The sequence below is a fragment of the Narcine bancroftii genome, chromosome 7 (genome assembly GCF_036971445.1).
Source record: "Narcine bancroftii isolate sNarBan1 chromosome 7, sNarBan1.hap1, whole genome shotgun sequence".
Taxonomy (NCBI): Eukaryota; Metazoa; Chordata; class Chondrichthyes; order Torpediniformes; family Narcinidae; genus Narcine; species Narcine bancroftii.
In genome coordinates, this window is record NC_091475.1 from 38,793,613 (window position 1) to 38,817,013 (window position 23,401).

A 23,401-nucleotide genomic window follows, 5' to 3' on the forward strand; every position below is an offset into this window, starting at 1 on the left:
GTTCAAACACGTACATGTGGACCTGGTTGGACCATTACCAGTGTCACAGAGCATGAAGTATATTCTAACAGTGGTAGAGCGCTTTACGTGGTGGCCAGAGGCCATCCCATTACCAGCCAGTGACACTGAAATGTGCTAGAGCATTCATCCTGAATTGGATCGCTAGATTCAGTGTGCCTATGCACATAACTTTGGACCACGGGCCACTGTTCACTTCGGCATCATGGTCTACCCTTGCACGTTTTTGTGGTACACAGCTGTACCACTCCATGGCATACCATCCATAGTCCAATGGCTGGTGGAGCGTTTCCACCGACAGCTTTAATCTGTGCTTAAGGCCCGACTCACCGGCCCAAACTGGGTTGATGTGCTACCATGGGTTCTGCTGGGGATATGCACGGCTCCAAAAGAAGAGGTCTGAATAATCTGCAGATTTGGTGTATGGTATGGCCCTTACGGTTCTGAGAGATGTTCATTTCACAGCCAACTCTGACCTGGATGTCCTTCAACAACTCTGCAGTGGTATTGCTAACAGCAAGCCATCTTCTACCAACTGGCATAGCAACCCTAGACAACAAGTGCCCCCATCACTCCTGAACACTGGCTTCGTATTCATTCGTAAGTCCCAGGGGCACCGTTACAAAAACCATACGAAGTACTATTCCGCATCATTAAGAGAGACGGAGTCAGTAAACCTTGGACATTGGGGACCATTCACAACTATTCAGCAAAGACCGATTTTGATAATTGGAGTTGTACTGTATTATATACAGTCCTATTTGAACAACTGAATTACCAGTTACCAGTTTTCTTGTGCTCTTGACCTTTTGTAACATTTAAACCTTGATTGTTCAATAGTTCATTATTATCATACAGTTGTAAAATACAACTGGCTGAAATGGCGTTCTTTGGTTCTCAGTGTAAAATCATGTGAACACATATATAGACACAGCACACGTATTTACAAGTGATTTATATGAAGTACATACTTAAAAATAAATAAATTTTGTTAAATAATAGTAGATTCTAGGAATATTATTGTATGAGGCTTATGAGCAGTTCACAGTCATTCAGCAGTCTCACTCCCCGTCGGAAGAAGTCCAGAGAATGGTGGTTCTAGCTCTGATATTTCTAGATCTTTTTCGATGAGAGTAGCTGGAAGATGCTCTGTGCAAGGTGGTAAGGGTCCTTAACAATTTTGCGAGCCCTTTTCAGACAATGATCCCTGTAGATCACATCGATGGAAAGGAGGGAAACCCCTGTGATCTTCTCTGCCGCTCTTGTGGTCCTGTGAATTGACCGCCGATCTAATGTTCTACAGAAAGTGTACTACACTGTGATGCAGCCAACCAGGATACTCTTGATAGAGCTTCTGTAGAAAGTCGACAGGATGGTGGCCAGTAGCCTTGCTCACCTCAGTCTTCTCAGGAAGTGCAGTCACTGTTGCGTTTTCCTGACAAGTGAGGAAATGTTGTGTGTCCAGGATAGGTCCCTTCTTAAATGGACTCCGAGGAACTTAGTGTCTACTCTATCCACTACAGAGTCATTGATGTATAGAGGAAGGTCGTTGTCCCTAATCCTCCTGAAATCCACAATCATCTCCTTTGTACCACATAGTGATGCGCCAGCCAGGATGCTCTTTTTTTTTTAAATTTTTTATTTTTCACACCATAAATCACAATAGCCATGATATACACTTTTTCTTTTTCACACATTTACAGTGACTTTTTCTCCCCCCCCTCCCTCCTCCCAAGCCACCCCCCCACTCCCCCCCTCTCATCCATTTTAGATATACAATCTAGGTTGCATTAATTCAGTCAGACAATGTTGTCATTCAACAAAAATACACCAGAAATTCTACTGAGTCCATTCTTTTCTTTTCTTCTCCTTCCATCAACTTAGGTAATGTTTGTTCCCGGTAGGTTTTCGCTATTGTATTTAATGTAAGGCTCCCATACTTGTTCGAATATTTCAATATTATTTCTTAAACTATATGTTATTTTTTCTAATGGAATACATTTATTCATTTCTATATACCATTGTTGTATTTTCAAATTATCTTCCAATTTCCAGGTTGACATAATACATTTTTTTGCTACGGCTAGGGCTATCTTAACAAATCTTTTTTGTGCATCTTCCAAGTCAATTCCAAATTCTTTATTTTTTATGTTACTTAGGAGAAAGATCTCTGGATTCTTTGGTATATTGTTTTCTGTTATTTTATTTAATATCTGATTGAGATCATCCCAAAATTTTTCTACTCTCTCACATGTCCAGATTGCATGAATTGTTGTTCCCCTTTCTTTTTTACATCTAAAACATCTATCAGATACTGTTGGGTCCCATTTATTTAACTTTTCTGGTGTAATGTATAGTCTGTGTAACCAATTATATTGTATCATACGCAGCCTCGTATTTATTGTATTTCTCATCGTTCCAGAACATAATTTCTCCCATGTTTCCTTTTTTATCTTTATATTTAAATCTTGTTCCCATTTTTGTTTAGTTTTACCATTTGTTTCCTCATTCTCCTTTTCTTGCAGTTTGATATACATATTTGTTATAAATCTTTTGATTAACATTGTATCTGTAATCACATATTCAAGGTTACTTCCCTCTGGTAAACTCAAATTCCTTCCTAATTTATCTTTCAAGTAGGATCTCAGTTGGTAATATGCCAGCGCTGTATCTCCAGTTATATTGTACTTATCTCTCATTTGTTCAAAGGATAAGAATCTACTTCCTAAAAAACAATTTTCTATTCTTTTAATCCCTTTTTTTTCCCATTTTCTAAAGGAAAGGTTGTCTATTGTAAAAGGGAGTAGCTTATTTTGCGTCAATATTAGTTTTGGTATTTGATAATTTGTTTTATTTCTTTCTACATGAATCTTCTTCCATATATTGAGGAGATGGTGTAATACTGGAGAAGTTCTATGTTGTACCAATTTTTCGTCCCATTTATATAATATGTGTTCAGGTATCTTTTCCCCTATTTTATCTAATTCTAGTCTCGTCTAGTCTGGTTTTTCCCTTGTTTGATAAAAATCTGATAGGTACCTTAATTGTGCGGCTCTATAATAATTTTTGAAGTTTGGCAATTGTAAGCCTCCTTGTTTATACCATTCTGTTCATTTATCTAGTGCTATCCTCGGTTTCCCCCCTCTCCATAAAAATCTCCTTATTATTTTCTTTAACTCTTTGAAGAATTTTTCTGTCAGTTGTATTGGCAATGCCTGAAATAAGTATAGTATCCTTGGAAAAATGTTCATTTTAATACAGTTTATCCTTCCTATCAGTGTTAGTGGTAGCTCTTTCCAATGCTCTAAATCGTCCTGTAATTTTTTCATTAGTGGATTGTAATTGAGTTTATATAATTGGCCTAGATTTTTGTTTATTTGCACGCCTAGGTATCTTATTGCCTGCATTTGAACCAGGATGCTCTTGATGTCCACATTGAAACTCAGGTTGTTATTCTCACACCATAACACAATATTTTCCACCTCTTCTCTTTAGTGATGCTGATGACTCTGTTGGAACTGGATCTAGCATTGCAGTCATGGGTGAATAACATGAACAGGAGTTAACTGAGCACACACCCCTAAGATGTCCTAGTGGTCAGCATGACAGTGCTCAACATTCTGCTACTGACAGATTGTGGTCTTTCTGTTAGGAAGTCCAGAATTCAGTTACAGAGAGGGGTGTTGAATCCCAGAGAGGACAGCTTCTCCACCATCCTCTAGGGAATGATCATATTAAATGCTGAGCTGAATCGATGAACAGCAGCCTGACATATGAGGTGTTGTTCTCCAGGTGGGTCAGGACGGAGTAGTGGGAGAAGGCTTTAGCATCATCAGTGGAATGGTTCTGTCTGCAGATGAATCGAAATTGGTTCAATGACTCTGAGAAGTGTACTTTGATGCATTCCATCACCAGACTCTCAAAGCATTTTTTATAATGGTGGAGATCAGTGCGGTAATCATTTGGTACCGAGATGATGTGGCTGTCTTAACAGCCTTAGGGACAATGGGCTGCTGCAGTGAGGTACTGAAGGGGTCTGTAAGGACCTTCGTCAGTTGATCGTGCAGTCCTTCAGAACTTGACTAGGTACGTTATCTGATCCCACTGCCTCATGTGGGTACCATCAGCCACAGTTCTGCAATTCATCAGGGGGACACGGAACTTACTTCGGCGTCAGCCTGTTCTCCTCATTGAACATTGCGTAGAAGGTGTTCAGTCTGTCTGGAAGGGAGGTGGCATTATCTTTGACTTGCAAGGTTGTCTTGTGGTCTGTTATAGTTTTGATCCCTTTCCACATGTGCCGTGTGTAGCTGGTATTGCACAGCTGATTGCGAATTTTCTTCTGTACCTATGCTTTGTCTTCTGATTGCATGGGAGAATTCTGCCCTTAGTGCCATCTTTCCTCTTGTCTTGACGGCAGTACCTCAAGCTCTGAGAAATGCCCGGATGTCTGCATCCATCCATGGTTTTTGGTTAGCCCTGGTTATGAAGCATATGATCTTTGTGACATCCTCAATGCACTTTCTGATGTAGCCAGTCACTGAGCTCATGAACTCCTCGATGTTTCATGACTGTTGTAGGTGGCTGCCTCCCTGAAACAGCTCCAATGCGTGGCGTCAAAGCTGTCCTGTTGTGACTCTGTGCCACCACCCCCCCGACCCCCAACCCACCTGCCATGTCCTGATCTCCTTGCGAACTGGCTTCATTCATTTTGCCACTGATCTGTATGCTGAGGTTAGCAGGACTTATATATGATCAGAGTATCCAAGGTGGGGGCAGCCCTGTACGCACCAGGGATGTTGGTATACACCCAATCCAGTGTGTTCTTTGGTGGCAACCTTTATATGTAGTTACAACCCTGGTATAGCTGCTTTCAGGTTGGCGTTTTTTTTCCCTCAAATATATTTAATGAACATCAAAAACAACTTCGTATGTGTTATACAGATGTACATTGTGCTCCATAATTACTCGTAATTCAGAGAAAAAACACATAAAGGGTTACCATTGGTGGAAAAATTTTCAAGAATACCCTCTTAATGTGTATTTGATTTTCTCGTGTTTAATAATGAAACTGATATTCTTAATCCATTGTGTAATAGAAGGACCCCTATCAGACTTGTAGTGTAACCAGATTAGATGTGTTGCTAATAGGGATGAAAATGTAAAAACACAAAGCTGGAGAAACTCAGCAAATTAAGCAGTGACCTTTATATAGCAAAGGTAAAAAATACATAACCGTCATTTTGGGCTGGAGCCCTTCATCAAGGTAGGATGTAAATACTAAAGTTAATGTTGTTGAAGTCACCAGCTACATTGATGGCATGGTCAGTGTGGAATGTCTGGGCTTCACAGATGGCACTGAAAAGCTCCTTCATTGCAACACCCTAATTAGCCTAAGGTGGAACATAAACTGCGGTAATCATCATGGTCATGAATTCCCTGGGCAGGTAGAAGTGTCTGCATTTCACCATCAGGCACTCTGTGAGCAGAAAGAGACATTTACAATAGAGACATTTGTTGATCAGTTCTTACTAATCTACTATGATGAAATGCTTTGAGAGGTTGATCATGGCTAGAATTAACACGTACCTAAGCAAAGGACTGGACCCACTGCAATTCGTCACAATTGCTCCACAGCTGATGCAATATCTCTGGCTCTTCACTCAGCTCTGGATTATCTCAAAAACAGCAACTCATATATATGGCTGCCCTTCATTGACTACAGCTCAGCCTTCAACACTTATTTTATCAGTGCTGTTCAACAAGCTCCAAACCCTGGATCCTTCACTTCCTCATTAGAAGACCATGGTCAATACAAATTTGAAATGACATCTTCTCCTCACTGACTGTCAACACAGGTGCATCTCAAGGATGCATGCTTACCCCACTGCTCTACTTACTATACACCCTTGACTGTGTGGCCAGTCACATTTCCATGCTATCTACAAATTTGCCAATGACACCATGGTTGTCAGCAGAATCACAAATGGCAATGAGGAAATGTACAGGAGGGAGATAGATCAGCTCGTTAAGTGGTGTCACACCAACAAACTTGCATTCAACATTAGCAAAACCAAGGAGATGATTGTGGACTTCAGCAGGAAGTCATCGAGGCTCAGTAGTGGAGAGGGTCAAGAAATTCAAATTCCAAGGTGTCAACATCTCTGAGGATCTGTCCTGGAGCCTTCATGTCGATGCAATCATGAAGAAGGCTTGCCAATGGCTATAATTTGTGCAGTGTTTGAGGAGATTCAGTATGTCACCGAAGACTCTCAAAAACCTCTACATGTGTACCGTGGAGAGCATTCTAGCTGATTGTATCACTGTCTGGTATGGAGGTGCCAACGCTCAGGAAATGAAACAACACCAGAGGGTTGTTAACACAAGCACCAAATTTTACTCCATCATGGACATCTACAAGAGGCAGTGATTTAAGAAAGCAGCCTCTTTCCTGATGGACCCCCACCACCCAGGCCATGCCCTCTTCAGTATGCTACCATTGGGAAAAAGGTAGAGGAGTCTAAAGATGAGCACTCAGTGGCACAAGGACAGTTTCTTCCCCACTGTCATCGGATCACTGAATGATCAATGAACCAAAGACACTGCCTTCTTTGACTTTTTGTGTACTATTTTTATTTATTGTTGTAAGGTGATTTATATGATGCTGCTGCAAAACAACAAACTTCATAACTTGTTCATGACGATAAATTCTGATTCTGAATCTTGCCAGAAGCAGCAGCATCTCTGACTGTGCAAGAGGATATCAGTATCTCCTATAAAAATCCAAAGTTGCACAGGTAGAAATGGGAGTAGTCTACATGATGGGTCAAAGTCAATGGGAGTAGTCTACATGATGGGTCAAAGTCAATGGGAGTAGTCTACATGATGGGTCAAAGTCAATGGGAGTAGTCTACATGATAGGACAAAGTCAATGGGAGTAGTCTACATGATGGGTCAAAGTCAATGGGAGTAGTCTACATGATGGGTCAAAGTCAATGGGAGTAGTCTACATGATGGGTCAAAGTCAGTGGTGACTGTACAGAAAATTTTAAGTATGCTTGGAGAGTACCAAGTTTTCTTTTGAGTGGGTTGATATTCAAATGTGAGTAAATTGTATGTTAGGAATCATTTGGCATATTTTGCTTTATCATTGTATCTCAGCAAATCCAGCAGCATGATTTTAGGATTTCAAGGACTAAATTATGAAGCTGTGTAAGCTTGATTTGTATTCCTTGAGCCCAGAAATGTAAATAATGGTCTTACCAAATTCTTAAAGATAATACAGATCGACATTTCTTTCCCTTTTGTCATAATCCATAACACAGGGGCCTAATCTTAAAATTAGAGGGAAACTGTACAGGATTAAAATGAGGAATTATCTTTATAAATGATGAATGGTGAAAATCTAGATTAATCTCCCCGAAAAGGTGTTGAATCCAGGAAGAGCTGAATATTTCACAACTGGAATTTGATAGATTTTAGTTAGTTTTCAGGAGGAATGGAATAATAGAGTTCATTTCCATATTTCCTTCAACATAGGAGGCAGGCATGTCTAGAGCAATCTCATTCCCTTGTTAATTTTCCCTATAGTAACATATAACCTAGATATGTAAGATAGCAAAAGCGGCAGAACATGCTTGGAGATTAATTGTATTTCCTTCCTCTATTATTTCTACATTAGATTTTGTTACCAGATTAATAAGCACTGGAATTGTGGAGTGTAATTGTTATGTATTTTGCATATTTATTAATTCATTTAAAATTAAAAAATACTTCTTGACATTGATGTGTCAAACACATTTGCAGGCAAATTTAAACCAAATTGATTTGAAGTCCATTACCAGTTCATCCAGAATATTTGGTCCACAACTTGCAAAAAAAGATTTCAGTTTGTCATGCTTATCAAAAGGTAAACAAAAGCATGGAATTCAAAAAAAGTTTCTGATCATTGTGTACCTTGATATTAATTCTATATCTGAAAGTACAGATGTATTTTTAGAACACTTTTGTTGTCATGGTGGTGTTGGACACGTCAATGGTAGATAAGCTCTATTAATTAGGAATCCATGACCTTTGTTTTTTCTTAGTGTTTATGTTGGTGTGCATATGATGTCAGAAATGGGTGTCCTAATACAGTAAACCTAATGTATTGCAGTAAATTTTGATCAATATTTTCTCCTGTGAATAACAAGGACAGAATGAGTCATAGCTTTCCACATGAGGCTAAAATTAAGAATAGTCTGTTAAGCTTGACCTGTTTTTTCTGCTGGGTTTTATTCCACACAATAAATAGAAGTGAAATTAGAAGAGCATGCACAGAGATCACAGGTAGCTAACAAAAAAATAGGGGTGATATAATAGTCAATTTTAACTTTCCTAATATTGACTGGGACTGCCTTAGTGCCAAGGGTTAGGACAGGGCAGAATTTGTTAAGTGTGTCCAAGAAAATGTTCTCAAGCAATATGTGGATAGCTCTACTGCCCATTGAAAAATAAAGTTTGGCAAGTAGTTGAAATGTCATTGGGGGGGGGGGGGGTCTCATTGGGACCAGTAACCAAAAATTTCTCATTTTTAAAATATTTATGGAAAGAGATTGGGCTTGTCCACAAGTTAAAATTGAAAATTAGAAAAGAACATACAGAAGTTGAATGGGAGAGGCTTTTAACATGTAAAGGCATATCTGGCAAGTGAGAGGCTTTTAAAAATGAACTGGGGAGAGTTTAGGACCAATCTGTTCCTGTTAGAGTGAAAGACAAGGCCAGCAGGATTAAAGGCTCAGGCTGAGAAGTGATACTGAGGCTGTAGACAGAAAAAAAGTTATATGTATTCCCTTGGAGTATAAGAAATGTAGGGGTACACTTCAGAAGGTAATCAGAAGGCCATAAAGAGGACATGAGATATCCATGGAAGATACTGTAATTTGCTATCTCTTTCTGCACAATATCCAATGCAGGAGGAGATAGCAAAGCTTCATTCCCAAATGAACTCAATGTCTTCTACACCCAATTTAACCACCAGAACAATGACGTGCAGGCTGCCTTCAAGAGTATTAATCCAATGAAAGCATCTGGTCTGAATGGAATATCCAGCTGAGTAATGAAAGCCTGTGCCAAACAACTTACCAATGTTTTCAAAGATATCCTTAATATCTCACTCTGGCAGGGTGTGGTACCCGATTGTTTCAAACAGGCCTAAACCGTACCTTTGCCCAGGAGATACTAGTGTTGATGCATATCAGCTCCTGTCTGGCGACAGGAATCTGTTCCAATTTGCCTACTGCAGCAACAGGTCTATAGCAGATGCCACCTCACTGGCCCTACACAAAATCCTGGAATACCTGGACAGCAAAGACTTGTACATCAGGATTTTGCTCATTAATGACTATAGTTCCACATTCAATACCATCATTCCCTCAAAACACTTTATCAAACTCAAGACCTGGCCCTCAATACCTCCACTGTGTAATTTGATCCTGGATTTCCCTCACTTACTGACCACAATCAGTGAGGATTGGTAAGAACATCTCCTCCCCAATCTCCATCAGTACTGGAGCACCACAGGGCTGCATTCTTGGACCCCTGCTCTAGTCGCTTAACACCTTGACTGTGTGAATCTTGTGCCACATACAGAGATTGATAGGTATCTAATTAGTTAGAGTATGGTGAAAAGGCTGGAAATTGGAACTAGATGTGAGAATGGTTAAGCTCCTGTTGGAATGGCGAAGCAGACTTGATGGGCTGAATGGCCTTCTTCTGTTCCTTTATCTTGTGATTGGTACAATAACACCATCTACAAATATGCTGATGATACCATGGTAATGGGTTGTATAAAAGGGGTGGTGAGTCAGCACACAGGAGGGAGATTGAAAACTTGGGTGAATAGTGTACTAACAACAACCTTACATTCAATGTCATTAAAACCAAGGAAGGGAAAGCCAGAGGCCTATGATCCAGTGATCATTGGGGGATCAGAGATGGAGAGGGTGAGAAAAATTAAATTCCTGGGAGTCACTATCTCGGAGGATCTTTCCTTGCCTCAACACACTAATGCCATGTGAATAAACCATGTCAGTGTTTCTACTTGGGAGTTTGTGGAGGTTTGGTTTGAGTTCATCCAGAATCCTGAACTTCTAGAACTTTGGGGATTAGGTACTGTGGTTAATACATTGGTTAATGTATAAGTCTTAATATTTTAAATGGATTGAACTCTATACTAAATATGCTCCATGGTCCTGCAGAAACACAACCTCGTCTTTACCGTGTGAGCATGGTATGAGTGGCAAATAAAGGTGATTTGACTTCAAAAACTTGGCAAACTTCTAAAATGTATAGTGAATATTGTGCTGACCATATGCATTACGGCCAAGCATGGGGGCACAATACCTCTGAGTGGAAAGCTTGCAAAAGGTAGTGGACACAGCCCAGTACATCACAGGCATAATTCTCCCCACCATCAAGAAAATTTACATGGAATACTGCTGTCAGAGAGCATCAGTAATCATTAAGGATTCAAAACATCCAGGACATGCTCTGTACTTGATGGTGCCATCAAGAAAGGGGAACCACAAGACACAGCACCCGGCTCAGGAACAGTTGCTAGCCCTCCATCATTAGACTCCTATACAACAAACTCGGAGATTCATTTAAGGACTCTTACTTTGTGCATTATTATTGAATATATAATTTTATGTATTGCAATCAACTTGTTTATATTTTTCTGTTTTGTATGCATATATTTTCTCAAGTACAATTTTTTGCACTACCTATAAGTAGAAATTCTGCCTAGCCCACAGGGAAAAGAATTTCTGGTTTTATGTGATGTAATGTATGCACTCTGACAATAAATCTGAACTTTGATATTAAGAGTTGGAAAGGGCCCCTTAAAGATTAGTTTAATTTTTGTGGAGGCACAGTAGATGGGTGAGTTCAAATAAATACAGGTACACAATCCTTTATCCGGGAACCCTTGGGGGATAGTGTTTTCCAAATTTCAGATTTTTCTGGATTTCGGAAAGCCCATCCGAATTGTGCTGCTGTATCCACCCCCACCCCCTTCCAGTCGTCTGGCCGCTTCCCCCAACCGCCGGTCCCTCGGCTGTCTCCCCCAACCATTGGTCCCCACTTGCTGGATTTTGGAGCTGTCCGGATAAAGGATCATGTACCTGTACTTGTCTATTTTTATAATGGAAAAAATCATGGAAGAAAGTGAATTCAGGAAAGAGAACAGTGATGCCATTATGAAAGATATGCTCGGGTGAGGGACAAAAGATGGATAGAAATCTGGGACCTGATGAAGTGGGATACATCACATTTTCCTGCAAAATTTTGCACTTTTACTTTGCCAATATACATTCCTTTGTCAATTATGTCCTCCTTGCAACTTGTTTTCCTACTTATTATCAACTATTTTTGTTGAAATATATTTGGTACCTTCATCGAAGCCTCGTTCAGGATGGCCAAGGTTACAATGATATTTTGCCACAGTATCAGCTTTTTCATTCTGATTCAGCCCAATGTTCTGCTTGGGACTATGGTGGTGTTGGACTGGCAGATTTTTCAGATTATTTGATGTTATTTCAATTAATACTTCATCTTTCATTCAATATTTCTGTGTGTTACATGGGATGAATTTTCAACAAACTGATAGTTTAAAGGGAGTGTGAGAACTACATCCCAGTAGTGAAAAGGGAGAACAGAAACCAGGGCCCCGGAAAGTGAAAAGGGAATGCTGGAATCAAGTCCCAAGTGATTGGCAAGAGAATGCTGGATCCATAGCCCAGGTGACTAGAAATAGACTGTGGCAAATGTTATCTGGTGAACCAGATGCCGGAGCATCATGATTCTCAAATAGTCGAAGAGTGGCTTATCAGTTTTACTGCAATATCTGTCTTCATTTTATCTTTACTTGTTTGAACTTATGCTATCTTGACCAGCTCAATTTAGTTTCCTTTGATGCCAATTATATCAATCCATCCTGTTCATTGAACAAAATAAAGATACAAAACCCTTGATTTGTGACAAATACATGTATTTTGAATTGTTCTGTTGCCATCATTTTTCAGAACTACCACTGGGCTCGAGATTTATGGAGCTTCTTCTAGCTTGTATTTGGTAGAATTGTGCAGCAGGTGTTCCAAGTCCTCAGTTCCTAGAGCTTGATTAAAATTTGCTATTGCGACTCAGCTGAGAGAGCAAGTATTCAGGAGAAATTAAATTACCGTAATACATTGTGATATGTAAAATGAATGGGGGGAAAATAGGATTTGCAAACCTTGGATTAAGCAAATTAATAAGGAAGATGGAAAAGCAGCAGAATAACATTCAAGCTCATTGTGAACTAGGCATTTTTTTTTAAATTTAATTTCTCAGTGCATCAAAGTAGGTTTTATTTCACATTGTGATTGTTTTGTTTATCATTTTCATAATTTTCCATTTTGGTCATTTTGTTATCTGTATACATAGAACACATGTCATTGCAATAAACTGGAAAATCACCAGTACATTGTCCCTTTAGAATATCATAAATAAGTTACCAGTGTGTCATCATTGTGACTCTCAAGTGAAATGCCTTTTTCTGAATGTTCATCAGTCTGTGCAGTATTGCTTCACTGCAATGGTACACGAAAAAATTAAAGTTAAATTTTCTATTGTAGTGGCTCACTAAATCGAACCGGCTCGGGAGGTTCCAATTGACATCATGACGTCACAATGCAATGACTTCATTTGTAACCTGTGTGTAACTGTTTTAGTAAATGACTTTTACTGAACTTCGACTCGACAACATCTGATCATTTTCATACTGCGGCACAGTTGCTACATTGGTGACCCAAACGGATTTTAGATGTAGTGCACATCACTAGTTGATCCAAACCAAGGCTTCTGTTAACTAAAAGACTGGAGCATATCACAAGTAGGTCAACCAGTCCAGAATGACCTGGTCTGGCTAGGAGCAATCCTTTAAGACCTGCCAGTAGGTGTGGCTACACTCTCAGCCAATCACAGTCAACCTACACTACCATCTGTAGATATACACATTGGTGATAGAATCTGTACTATCACATGGACCCAACATGGACATGCAGTGGTTTTGCTAAAACTACTTGTCTTTTGGACCATTCAACCCGAAGTTTGGTTTGGGTAGGCTGAGGCACAGTTCCACATTCGCAAGATAGAAGTGGGTGCCACTAAGTACTATCATGTGGTGAGTGCCCTCAACCAGGACACGGTTGGTTGAGTAGTGGATTTCTTTCGTGACCCACTAGCTTTCAGCAAGTACGAAGCCCTAAAAGCCTTCCTCTGGATTTACGGCCTCTCATGACGCAAGCAAGCTGCATGGCTCCTCAAAATCGATGGCCTGGGGGACAATGCCCCTTCAGAGTTAATGAACAACATGTTGGCACTGGTAAATGGCCATAAGCCTTGCTTGCTTATCGAACAGTTGTTTTTTGAGCACATGCCAGAAGACATCTGCCTCATGTTGGCTGATGATGCTTTGATAATCCTTGAACAGTAGCAGCCCAATGAGACATTCTATGGCGTGCGAAACTGCAAGGCGCACGGCCCACAGAAATTAGTGCTGCATCACATCCAAAGGCCCAGGCTTCACGAGTACCAGCGACAAGGGCGCACGTTCCCCCAGACAAGCATGGTTCCGTGACAACGGCTACAGAGGCTGGCCACCATAACAGTCACATGTCTGGGATGAACTCTTCCAGCGCAAATTTCTAGTTGACACAGGTGCGGGGGTTAGTGTCCTGCCTCCTTCGGGGTTTGACATCCATACCAGAAGCACGGTCTGGCGCTCACTGCGATGAATAACAGTTCATTTCATACATACGGCACACGGACTATACCCCTGAAATTAGGTGACGGTAAATTCACATGGAAGTTCATTCTTGTTGTTGTGTCTCGGCCGTTGTTGGGTGCCAACTTCCTCAGAGCCCACTCACTGATGATTGTCTTAAAAGGGTGTTGGTTGGTGCCCAAAGCCATGGGAGGCTGGAGATCTTGTGGGGATTACAGGTATCTCAACAACGCTACCACTGCAAACCGCTACCCTGAGGCCCATACACAGGACTTTACAACTAATCTTCATGGGGCCAGGGTATTTTCCAAAATTGATGTGGTGCTTGGGTACCACCAAATACCTGTAAACCCGGAGGATGTGCCCAAGACCTCCATCATAAACACCATTCGGCCTCTTTGAATTTTTGAGAATGCCTTATTGGCTCAAAAATGCTGCACAAACATTCCAGCAACTGATGTATACAGTGCTGCATGGCATGGACTCAAAATGTAGGTCACGCACTAGGCAAAGACATGCACAGATTGCCAATCTGCAAAAGTAGAAAGGAACGTGAAGGTGCCGCTTCAGCCTTTCCAGCCACTACAACGCAGATTCAACCACGTGCATGTCATTGACAGATTCAATTGGCTAGAGGAAGTTCTGATGACGGGCTCAAAAACCAATTCACACACCAGAGCTTATATTTCTGCTTGGGTATTTCAGTTTGGCCTACCTACACATGTCAACTCCGATAGAGGCCAACAATTTACGTCTACTGTCTGGAACATTTTGTCATAACTGTTGCGAATGCAGCTCCATCACACAACAGCCTACTACCCACAGTTGAATGGCCTGGTAGAGCAGTTCCATAGGCAATTGAAGGCTGCACTGATGTTCACCTCTAGAGTTCTGGTTGAGCAGACAAGCTGCCTTGGATCTTCCTGGGAATAAGAACGGCACCCAGGAAAGATCTCATCTGCAGAGTTGGTTTATGGAGCCATGCTCATTGTACCTGGGGAGTTCGTGCCCACAGCACACAGACAGGAGGCGCCACCAACTGAAATCTTAGACTGCAGGAGCAGCTTGGGAAATTGGCCCTAGTTCCCATGTCAAGGCATAGAACAATGACACCTTTCATCCCAAAGGAACTCTGGGATTGTGAGTTTGTGTTTATGTGTAAAGGTGCACACAGGTCATTCTTACAAAGGCTGTATGAGGGCCCCTTCAGAGTGCTACGAAACAATCGTACAACTTGTGCACTGGACATTCAGGGCATCTAGAGACATTTATGATTGACAAACTAAAGCCAGTCATCTTGATCTTGATAGGCCTTGCCATGACCTCCAATGCGAAGGCGCAATTGCGTTGGACATTAATTTGGCCATTTTAGCCTCCTATCGCCAGTTCGGCGTGGGGTGGGGGGGGGTCACCACATAGCGGCTCACTACAGGTTTGATCAAACCTGCTCGGGAAGTTCTGAGTGAAGTCATGACATCACTGCAATGATGACAATTGGTACGCGCAGGACTTTAAAAAGCTCCGCGTAACTGTTTGAGTAATGACTTTTACTGAACTTTGACTCAACCATGTGTGATCATTTTGGTGGTGCAAGTCTTGTGGCACCAATGCCTCTTTCCTGATGACAGTAGTGAGAACAGAGCATGTGGTGGGTGGTGTGGATCCTTGATGATTGCTGCTGCTCTCCAATGGCAGTGTTCCCTGTAGATGTTCTCGATAGTGGGGAGGGTTTTGCCTGTCATGTCGAGGGCTGTGTCCACTACCTTTATGCTCAGGGGTATTGGTGTCCCCATACCAGATTCTGATGCAGCCAGTCAGTGCACTTTCCACAACACATCTGTAGAAATTTGCCAGGGTTCCACATCCATATATAATCTGTATAGTAGAAATCAACAATATTCTATATTTGGTTTTCCTCAAAGAGTTATTCAATGATAAATTATTCAATTAAATAATCTGTTGGAAAAGGAAACAGACACAAGTGTAGTGGAACCTGGGTGTGCAAATCTTGGATTAGCACAGTTTACAGTCATACTGACAACTGCATTTTATGGAACATGACAAATCATACATTTCTAATTGGATAAAGATGACTCTACTTCAATTCTCCCTAATTTTGGATATCGTTCTTAAGTTTCATAAATGATATTATTGACCTGTATGAGGCATTAAGTTGTCATGTTTAGAGAGTTTACCAGAAATTCCCAAGTCTGACATAAACTGCATTCAAAACACAGAAATGCTAGAGGAACTCAGGGGGTCTCGTAGCATTCATAGGAGGTAAATATATATATTACCAATGTATATTGGGCTCGAGGCCACCTTCAAGGTATGAGAAAAATGAAGCAGCCCCTGAATGAAAGAATTGGCAGGGAGAGAAGTACAGACCAACAGACAAAAAGTGATAATTGACTATGGAGCAGAGGCCAGGAAAAAGGAATGGTGATAATGGATCGGGGAGGGGGGAATTGTTTGGTTCTGTGAATGCATGGTTGGGGTAGAGACAAAGGGAAAAGGGAAGAGAGAAGACAGAGCTACAGGAAAGGAGAAGGAGGGTGGAGTTCGCTGACAAAAACTGAACAAGTCAATGTTAATGCCATCATGTTGGAGGGTGCACAGGCATGAGATCATGGACAAACAGGTCAACAAGGGAATGGGGCGGGGATTTGAAATGAGTAGCCACTGGGAGATCCCCTCTATTATGGCTGACAGAGCTGAAGTGCTCAGCGAAGTGATCTCCCAGTCTCCGACCAGTCTGTTTGGTGTAGAGTAGACTACAACAGGAGCACCTGATGTATAGGTGACTCCTGCAGATTAACAAATGAAGTGTTGTTTCTCTTGGAAGAATTGTTTGGAACCCCAATTGGTGTTGAGGGAGGAGGTGTGAGAGCAAGTGAAGCACCTCATGTGGACACAGGGGTTGGTGCCAAGATGGAATTGTTGAGAAGGGAGGAGTAGATGAGGGAGATGTCCCTTTAGAAAGCGGAGAGAGGAGGAGAAGGGAAGTCGTGGTGGGATTACGAAGTAGGTGGCAGAAATGGCAGAGGATTATATGTTGCATGCGGAGGGTGATAGGTGAGGACAAGGGGAATCCTGTTCTTGTTATTTGTGGGAGCAGAGGGGGCCAGGGCAGATGTGCAGCTAATAGAGGATATATGGGTAATGACTGTTGATGCTGGTAGAGGGGAGAAAGGACATCTCTGATGATCTGGCATGGAAGATCTCATCCTGGGAGCAGACGCCATGGAGGTGAAAGAATTAAGAGAAAGGAACAGAATCCTTGCAGGGGACAGGTTGTGAAGAGGCACAGTCAAGGTAGCTTTGTAAGTTGTTGGGTTTGTCAAAGATGTCAGACAAGACATACATACATACATGCATGCAGCTCAGTAACTGGCCCTTTTGGCTAAGGAGCCCTTGCCACCCATTTACACTCTGCAACCCCTCGTACACTTTGAACAGTGGGAGGAAACCCAGAGCACCTGGAGGAAGCCAATGCAGATACGGGGAGAATGTACAAAAAGACAGCGTGGAATTTGAACTCTAGTCCTGATCACTAGTACTCTAATGCCATTGAGCTAACTGCAATGCTAATTATGCCAGTCGGGAGTTGGTCTCCCGGAATGGAGACAGAGAGATCGAGAAAAGGGAGAGTGTTGCTAGAGATGGACCAACTGAATTTGAGGTCAGGATGGAAGTTGGCAGCAAAGTGGATAAAGTCGACGAGCTCATCATGGGTGCATGAGGCAGCATCAAAGTAATTGTCGGTTTACCCCATGTGGGAACCCATGGTTACTTGGAGAAAGTGGGATGAGCTAAAGAAGTAGTTATTGAGGGTGAGGACGTTCTATCAGGTAGAGGAGGGTGGTGGTGGAGGAGGACTGGTTGGGTCTGTTGCATTAATCTTTCTAAAGCTGGATGGTGATCAATATTCACTGGAAAGAAAGCTGAATCATTAATTAAATCCAGAAGGCAGATGCTTGTCATTATTAGGTTCCTTTGAATCTCAAATTAAAATATTATTATAGCTTAGTAATTTAATTTGAGTTAAGTTTTAGGTCTTTCAATAAAATTTTGTAATAGCTGAAGTCCAGTTATAAAGTATTTTGTCTGTAGAATAAGCCTGAATTAGTGCTTTGACTGCCGTATTTACTTGGCTTCACTATCTTAAAAAATATCTATTTTGGCAATGTGACTGGACTTTATTTGAGAAATAGGTGCAGCAGTAATCATGTGACGTGGGGAGGTTTGATAGCTGGCAGCTGACGAGCAAGCAATGGTCCAATAAACTGCTGCCAACTCATCACAGTAGAGATTTGCTTGCGTATGAACAATGCTCGTTATTGCTGCACTTCCTGCATTCTATTTACAGTGGAATTACAAAAATGGATGGTAAGTCTTTTATTTAACAAAAACTATTATGATTATTCATAAAGTGGAGCATTTTAAAGAAAAATAAACAAATACAGCACATACAGCTGTAATTGTGCTTTACCAAGTTGTACCTCAGGAACAAGTTTACTAGTTTTCAGGATCAAATATCACATGCAACAAGTTGTCTTTAACACTTAAGCAAATGATTCAGTTCAATCTCTGACTTGAGATGTTGACATGGACATTAGCAAGGCTTTTCTTGGGTCATATGGGATCCAGGGTGAGCTGGCCAATTGAAAGGTGGTTGTGGGAGGTTGTTTTCAGATAAGGGGCCTATGGCAAGGGGGTATATCACAGAATTGTTGCTGGGTTCACTATCTTTTTTCATATATTGTAGCGGCAGCTACACTGCTACTGAAAGAACACACAACCAGCCGGGTTGAGCTCAGTGAGCAGAAAACTGGTTTATTGCTGGCTGCCGTGCTGGACTTATACTCCCAGCCTAGACCTGGCTGAGAACCATGCTGGGGAGACGCCAGTATCACTTGAGTGTCACGTGGTCCCCCAGCGCGGGCTTCTGAGCCCAGTGCTGAGAAGAAGGGGAAACCCCCGACGGCGCCATTTCCTGCCTAGTGGTGTGCTGCCACACAGCCCCCCCCCCCCCCCCAGAAACGGCGCAAATGTCCTTTTTAGCTGGGCGGCCTCGCTTCTTGGGCTGGGCCACAATCACCGGTTTGGTGGGGTCAAGGCAAGCTAGCTTCAGCCTGTCCACAGTAAACAATTCCCGCCTTCCGCCGATGTCCAGCGTGAACGTAGACCTTGAACGCTGGACAACCCTGTATGGCCCCTTGTAAGGTCTCTACAGAGGTGCCACGGGCGGGCCCCACTGAATAAAAACATACTCTGCGGAGTGCAGCTCGCTGGGGATGTAAGATAGCTGTGTGCCGTGTCTGGGCGGCGGTGGAGTTCCGAAGGAGTCCAAGTGGGCCAGGAGGTGTGGAAATAGCTCGTGCGGTGACCGCTGGGGCTTGTGAGGTGCATTGATGAACTCTCCAGGCAGTGCCAGCGGTGCGCCGTAGACCAGCTCAGCTGATGATGCCTGCAGATCCTCCTTGGGCATGGAGCGAATGCCCAGGAGAACCCAAGGCAGTTCGTCCACCCAGTCAGGACCAGTGAGTCGGGCCATAAGTGCCGACTTAAGGTAGCGGTGCAGACGCTCGACCAGCATATTGGTCTGTAGGTGATAGGCCGTGGTGTGTAGCTCTATCCCCAACCTGTTGGCGAGCTGTGCCCAGAGCGCAGAGATGAACTGGGCTCCGGCCCCGATCGCTGGTGAAGTGATTCGGAACACCGAACCGGGCGACTCAACCGCGCAACAGTGCTCAGGAGCGGAATCAGTGAAGGCGTCGGGATCGCCTTGGGGCCAACGAGTGGTGGGGTCTACTACCATGAACAGGTAACGGTTGCCCTGGGAAACTGGTAAGGACCCGACTATGTCCTCGTGAACGTGGCTGAACCGTTCCCGTACGTGCTCGAACTCGTGCCCAGGCGCTCTGGTGTGCCTGTGCACCTTGGACATCTGGCAATGGGTGCATATTCTTGCCGAGCAGGCAATCTGCTTCCGCAGCCCATGCCAGATGAACCGCTCTGCCATCATATGGACCGTGGACCTGATGGACAGGTGCAAAATGTTGTGGATGTGATGGAAGACTTTGCCTGCGCCACTGCTGGGGAACCACTCGCCGCAGGGTGCCCATGGAGACATCACACAGGACGGTGCCTTCCCTGCTAGGAGTCAGGAGGTCTCAGAACCGCAGGCCCGTGATGGCAGTCCTGAAGGCTCGCATTTCCTCGTCGGACTTCTGATCCCAGGCAAGCTGGTCAAAGTTGAAGCCGGGTGTCAGCACGCAGATGGCCAGTTGTGAGAGTGCATCGGCGACCACGTTGTCCTTCCCTGCCTTGTGCCAAATGTCGGTGGTAAACTTTGACACGAAGGAGAGGTGACGTTGCTGGTGGGCCAACCAGGGATCCTTTGCCATCGCGAGCGCCTGGGTGAGGGGCTTATGGTCAATGAGGATAGTAAAAGTCCTCTCCTCCAAGAAATAGTGGAAATGCCGCACTGCCAGGTACATGCCCAGTAACTCAAGGTCGAAGGCGCTATACTTGCGCTCTGGTGGACGGAGAAGCCGGCTGAAGAATGCCAGCAGCTTCAATTGACCATTCATCTGCTGCTCCAGGATGGCGCTGGCGGCTGTGGCAGAGGCATCGATGGAGAGTGCCATATGCAGGTCGGTGTGCGGGTGGACGAGCATGGTAGCCTTCGCAAGGGCATCCTTGGTGGCCTTGAATGCACCTCTGGGGTCCGGGTGAGCGTTTTGTGCTTGGCTGTGCTGAGGGCGAATGGCGGCTGCATGATGCGCGCGGCTCCTGGGATGAATCGGTTATAGAAGTTGACCATACCTGTGAACTCCTGCAGCCCCTTGAGGTTGTCTGGGCATGGGGACTCCTTGATAGCGGCGACCTTCGTAGCAGTGGGCTTGGCTCCTTCGGCCGTGATGGTATGACCCAAGAACTGCATGAACTCTTTCCCGAACTGGCACTTGGCTGGGTTGATGGTGAAGCTAAAGTCGGCCAGCCGGGAGAAGTTGGCGCACAGGTGGGCCTTGGGTTGCGCCTGATCCCTGCTGGCAACGAGGATGTCATCCAAATAAATGAAGACGAAATCCAGGTCCCTGCCCACTGAGTCCAGGAGGCGTTGGAAGGTCTGAGCAGCGTTCTTTAGCCCGAACGGCATGTGAAGGAATTCGAACAAACTGAAGGGGGTGATGATGGCCATCTTGGGTGTGTCCTCAGGGTGCACTGGGATTTGGTGATACCTGTGCACCAGGTCAACCTTGAAGAAAACCCTCGCACATTGCAGGTTGGCTGTAAAGTCCTGGATGTTAGGGATGGGTAACAGTCAGGAACTGTCGCCTCTTTGAGCTGTAGATGGTCTTCGCAGGGGTGCCAGCTGCCGGAGGCTTTTGGGACCAGGTGGAGTGGTGAGGCCCACGGGCTGTCGGACCGCCGAATGATCCCCCGCTCTAGCAGATGCAAAAACTCTTCCTTCGCCACCTGGAGCTTGACAGGCGGGAGCCGGCGTGAACTGGTGGACCCTGGGTGGGGATGTGGTGGAACACCCCGTGGCGCAGTGAGGCAGCGGAGAATTGTGGCTTGAGGGGGGGCTGGGAACATCCAGGATTCGCTGGAACTCGTCTCTGGACGTGCTGATCGTGACCATCTGCGGCTCCTTTGTGCAAGAGGCATCAAGGCGAACGGCCTGGAAAGTCTGGGCGTCTACCAGGCACCTACCTCGAATGTCCACCAGGAGGCCGTGGGCGAGGAGGAAGTTGGCACCCAGGATGGCAGTTGGAAGGGACGAGATGGTGAACCTCCACGAGAACTTTCACCAGCCGATCTGGAAGAGGACTGCCTTGTTCCAATACGTCCAGGTCTCTGTTGCGTTGGCCACATGGAGGGGAGGTCCTCGAGGTCGTTTCCTGGACTCGATGATCGTGGCAGGGATGACGCTGATCTGGGCCCCAGTGTCAGCAAGGAACCACCAGCCACTGACTGAGTCACGCAGGTAGAGGAGGCTGTCGGCCGGCCTGCTCGTCTCTCTGGAAAGAGCAAGGCTGACGACACTTCCGAGCCTTGGCTGCCCAGCACTGGTGGTAGAAACAGAGGTCCAGAGCGGATGCCATGCCCTTGGTTATGCTCTTGGTGGCCCCTGCAGGGGCCATGTGTTCTACCGCAGCGCTAGGGGCAGGCTTGGCGTGTTCATGCCTGTGCCTCGTGACCTGCTGGACCACCGAGCCCTCCGGGAATCGATCAAGCCATAGCACTTGGGCCTTCTGAGCAACCTTCCTTGGGTCAGTAAAGCTCTCTTGGGCCAGTAATGGCCGGATGTTGTCGGGCAGATTGTTGACCCCGACTGGTTCAAATGTCTTTGAATCCAACATGAGCAAACCTGGGATCAGTGTTATAGCCGTCAAGGTGTCTGACTTCTGGGTTCAGGAGCCAGAGACCTGGTTCGGCCACGTGGAGGCCCAGTCTCACCTCCGCCAGATTTCGTCTGACACAACCAAATTCTACCATGTGGTCGTCGCCCTGGACCAGGCCACCCCCAAACGTGTGCTGCACCTCATTCAGCACCAGCCCACCGAAGACAAATTCGGGACCAGTGCTCACCGGATCCCTCGGACTATCCAGCCGTCAGCGTGCCTCTCGGAAGCTGCACCTTGGTCCCTGGAGGAGCTGATGGACAAGATGCTCGCGGTCATGAGGTACAGCACACGTTTGGGGATGGCCTGGTCCAGGGCGACGACCACATGGTAGAATTTGGTTGTGTCGGACGAAATCTGGCGGAGGTGAGACTGGGCCTCCATGTGGCCGAACCAGGTCTCCGGCTCCTGAACCCAGAAGTCAGACACTTTGACGGCTATAGCACTGATCCCAGGTTTGCTCATGTTGGGTTCAAAGACGTTTGAACCAGTCGGGGTCAACAATTGTAGTGGCAGCTACACTGCTACTGAAAGAACACACAAACAGACGGGTTGAACTCAGTGAGCAGAAAACTGGTTTATTGCAGGCTGCCGGGCTGGACTTATACTCCCAGCCCGGACCTGGCTGAGAAGCATGCTGGGGGGCACCGGGCATCACGTGGTCCCCCAGCACGGGCTTCTGAGCCTGGTGCTGAGAAGAAGGGGAAACCCTTGACAGCGCCATTTTGGCCGGCTGCCCCGCCACGTGGATTACAAGTGTGGCCGGTTCGCCTGCCTAGTGGCATGCCGCCACAATATATTAATTATTTAGATGACAATGTAGGTGACCTGATTAGCAAGTTTGAAGATGAGCCTGTTTCCATTCTGTATAACTCTATGACTCTCTTGATAACATTGTCAACTCTGGCCAAAAATTGTAAAGCATAGAGACATAGGAGACTGCAAATGCTAGAATCTAAAATATAAGGCAAATACTGGAAGAACTCAACTGGTCTGATGGTACCTGTGGAGGCAAGATATGGTTGATGTTTCAGAATATTACTCTGCATAAGGACTGTGCTGCACTGCAGGCTACAGATAATTCGAGAACATTCATTAGAAAGTTTAATTGGTGCACTTGTTAATTTCCACAGGCACATGAAAATTTATCTTTTGGCAAAACAAA

The 23,401-nt window shown here is 44.4% G+C and overlaps 1 protein-coding gene across 10 annotated transcripts in view; it reads left to right on the forward strand.

Annotated features, from left to right (window-relative positions):
- fndc3a (fibronectin type III domain containing 3A) overlaps positions 1-23,401 on the forward strand; it is a 231,167-nt gene that overhangs the window by 88,214 nt on the left and 119,552 nt on the right. Inside the window, exon 1 of one of the 10 annotated variants that reach the window (XM_069889670.1) lies at positions 18,137-18,211. The exons of the other annotated variants lie outside the window; for them this stretch is intronic. Coding sequence (XP_069745771.1) covers positions 18,205-18,211 — 7 coding nt within the window. The 5' untranslated portion in view covers positions 18,137-18,204. Of the gene's footprint in view, positions 1-18,136; positions 18,212-23,401 lie in introns of those variants that run through there. 10 annotated transcript variants of the gene reach the window in all.